The sequence below is a fragment of the Sciurus carolinensis genome, chromosome 17 (assembly GCF_902686445.1).
Source record: "Sciurus carolinensis chromosome 17, mSciCar1.2, whole genome shotgun sequence".
NCBI lineage: Eukaryota > Metazoa > Chordata > Mammalia > Rodentia > Sciuridae > Sciurus > Sciurus carolinensis.
Window position 1 is genome coordinate 11,442,689 of NC_062229.1, and position 2,779 is coordinate 11,445,467.

Below are 2,779 nucleotides of genomic sequence, written 5' to 3' on the forward strand. Positions count from 1 at the left end.
AAATAAAAACTTACACATATATTTTCTCAGGAGTTTATGGAGTAGAAGTCAAGTAGTTTGGTGAAGTATGGAAATATTAGATATATACCCATAAACATATCTTCAACATTTCTTGTGAGGTAGTGTGGAATTTAGAGGAATCTTGATGAGTCATGACTATCCAGATATTTGGGTTTGTGTGTTTGAAAGCATTTAATATTTATTAGTTGAGATTAACATTTGAATAGATGGATTGATTAATGCAGATTGTCCTTTTGTATTAGTATGCTTTCTGTTGCTATAACAAAATACCTGAGGTTATGAAACTTGTCAAGAAAAATGTTTATTTAGCTTATAATTTTGGAATCAGACATTCAAAATAACATGGTGTCAAATCCAATGAAGGACTCATGGCAAATGTGTGTATTATGATGTTAACCATGTGAGAGGAAGAGAACACAGGGCAAGGCAGGAAACCACAGAGAAGGGAAGGACCAATTTTATTCTTTCAAGGAAAATATGTAATACAACACCATCCCTGAAATCTCACTCACTTGGACACCATGAACAAGAATTTCATTTATTTCTTTATCACATTTTAAAATATTGCAATATCAGACAATTCATAACATAACTTTTCCCCATGTTACAATTTATCATTCAGGCTACTATAAAAATAAAAACAAATCTAAATATTTTAATGGAGAGTGAGGGAAAAGGGACTAGTGAAATATACTGGGTTTTCTAGAGAGTGAGAGTAGTGACCATGGTGAAACTTGTGTTGCAACCAAACAAGATGGAAAATGTAGAAGTGATTCCAAGAGCCCCCAGTCAGCATGAGGATACAACTACAGAAGGGTGAGACTGCAGGAGAAATACACTCCCTTTAAACCAGTGCATAAGAAGCTACATGGGGTTGATGGGCAGTGTGTTGAAAGAGGAGATTTACCTGGTGCTCTGATAGGCTTAGCTCTAACTTACCCATTTGAGTCTGATCCCTTTAAGAACCAACAAATGAACCTTCTTAGAAGGTTCTAAACATTTAATTACTCATATCCATATAAAAGGGCATCCCTAGGCATGAGACCTAGTCAAAAATGTTTTTAACTTCTCAGGTGCTTACAATGAAATCTAAACTGGAGACCCAGTGATCTGGCCCTGAGATGTAGCCTACATCAATACATACCATAGGTGCAATTCTTAAAGAAAATTCACAAGAACTTTGAAGCACACCAATTTTAACTACATAAAAATAGAGTTTAGCATTTCACCTGGAGTCCAAGGTACTGCTGAGAAGTGAGAGAGGTTGCCAGTTATGATGTTTATGATGAAAAGGGATTCCAGAAAAATCATGAGATTGAATTAAAGACACTCCAATAAAACGGTGTTCAGTCATGAAACATGACGTGGAATAAAACGAAGGCAAAACAAAAATAATGATTCCAAAATGAAGCATCAGAAGTTCTAGATGATTGACTTTCTAATCAACAGTAAGAGAAGGATGGAGAATGATGAGATTAGACCATCCTGCTATGCAGCCTCCACAGGGCACTTTTAATGTCCCTGTTCCTCAGGCTGTAGATGAAAGGGTTCAACATGGGGGTGTCCACAGTGTACATCACTGAGGCCACCATACCTTTCTTGGGGGAGGATGACACAACTGAACCAAGGTATACTGAAAGGCCTGTTCCATAAAATAAGCAAACAACTGAGAGGTGAGACCCACAGGTGGAGAAGGCTTTGTACATCCCACCTGAGGATGGGATCCTCAGAATGGAGGAAACAATTTTATAGTAGGAGAAAAGGATCCCTGAGACAGGAAAAAATCCAAAGATGGCACCAGTAAAATACATGACTACATTATTGGTTAATGTATTAGTACATGAAAGATCAAGTAACTGAGATGGATCACAGAAGAAATTAGCTATTTCCACATCCCTGAAGTAGATGAATTGTAAAGCAATCAAATTGTGCAGCTGGGAGTCCAAAAGGCTAACCAGAAAACACACAGAAACTAAGAAGCCACAGAGGCGAGGGTTCATGATGACCACATATTGCAAGGGATGACAGATGGCCACATACCGGTCATAGGCCATCACAGTCAGAAGCATGTCATCCATACATCCAAAAATGCTAAATAGAGACATCTGTGTCAGGCAGCCAACATAAGAGATGACTCTGCTGTGAGTTTGGATGTTTATAAGCATCTTTGTGACTGTGGTAGAGATAAAACCAATGTCAGCCAAGGAGAGGTTGGAGAGGAAGAAGTACATGGGGGTGTGGAGGTGGGAGTCAGAGCTGACAGCCAGGATGATGAGCAGGTTCCCAAGCACTGTGACCAGGTACATGGACAGGAACAGTCCAAAGAGGACAGGCTGCATTTCTGAGTCCTCTAAGAGTCCCATGAGATGAAACTTTAAGACACCTGTTAGATTTCGTTCTTCCGTATTCCTTGTACACCTTTGGAACAAGAAAAATGATTGTAGAGAAAACAAAGTTACTCAGAACTCTACCTATTTTCAATTCACCTTTGAAATTTATGAACTCTTAGCAATATTTCTCAGTTGTAATGAACTCAGTCTTTTTAGAACTCTTTCATTATTGGTTTCTGTTTTATTCACCTCCTTCTGTACAGAACTACTTTAGAGATGCTTAACTGAACAGTTTTCAAAGACAAACAATATTAGAGATAACAAATAAACATCTTGGTAAAATAAACCTACTAATTTAAGAAAGAGATAACAATATCTATCTCCATTTAAAAATTCTTTTTTAATAAAGAAAATTAAGAAGCACTACA

The 2,779-nt window shown here is 37.5% G+C and overlaps 1 protein-coding gene across 1 annotated transcript; it reads right to left on the reverse strand.

Moving 5' to 3' along the window:
- Window positions 1–1,496: 1,496 nt before the first annotated feature.
- Window positions 1,497–2,399, reverse strand: LOC124968871 (olfactory receptor 7E24-like). The gene has a single exon (XM_047531711.1). It carries the CDS (start codon window positions 2,382–2,384, stop codon window positions 1,497–1,499), a length of 888 nt encoding a protein of 295 aa, XP_047387667.1. The 5' UTR covers window positions 2,385–2,399.
- Window positions 2,400–2,779: the final 380 nt, after the last annotated feature.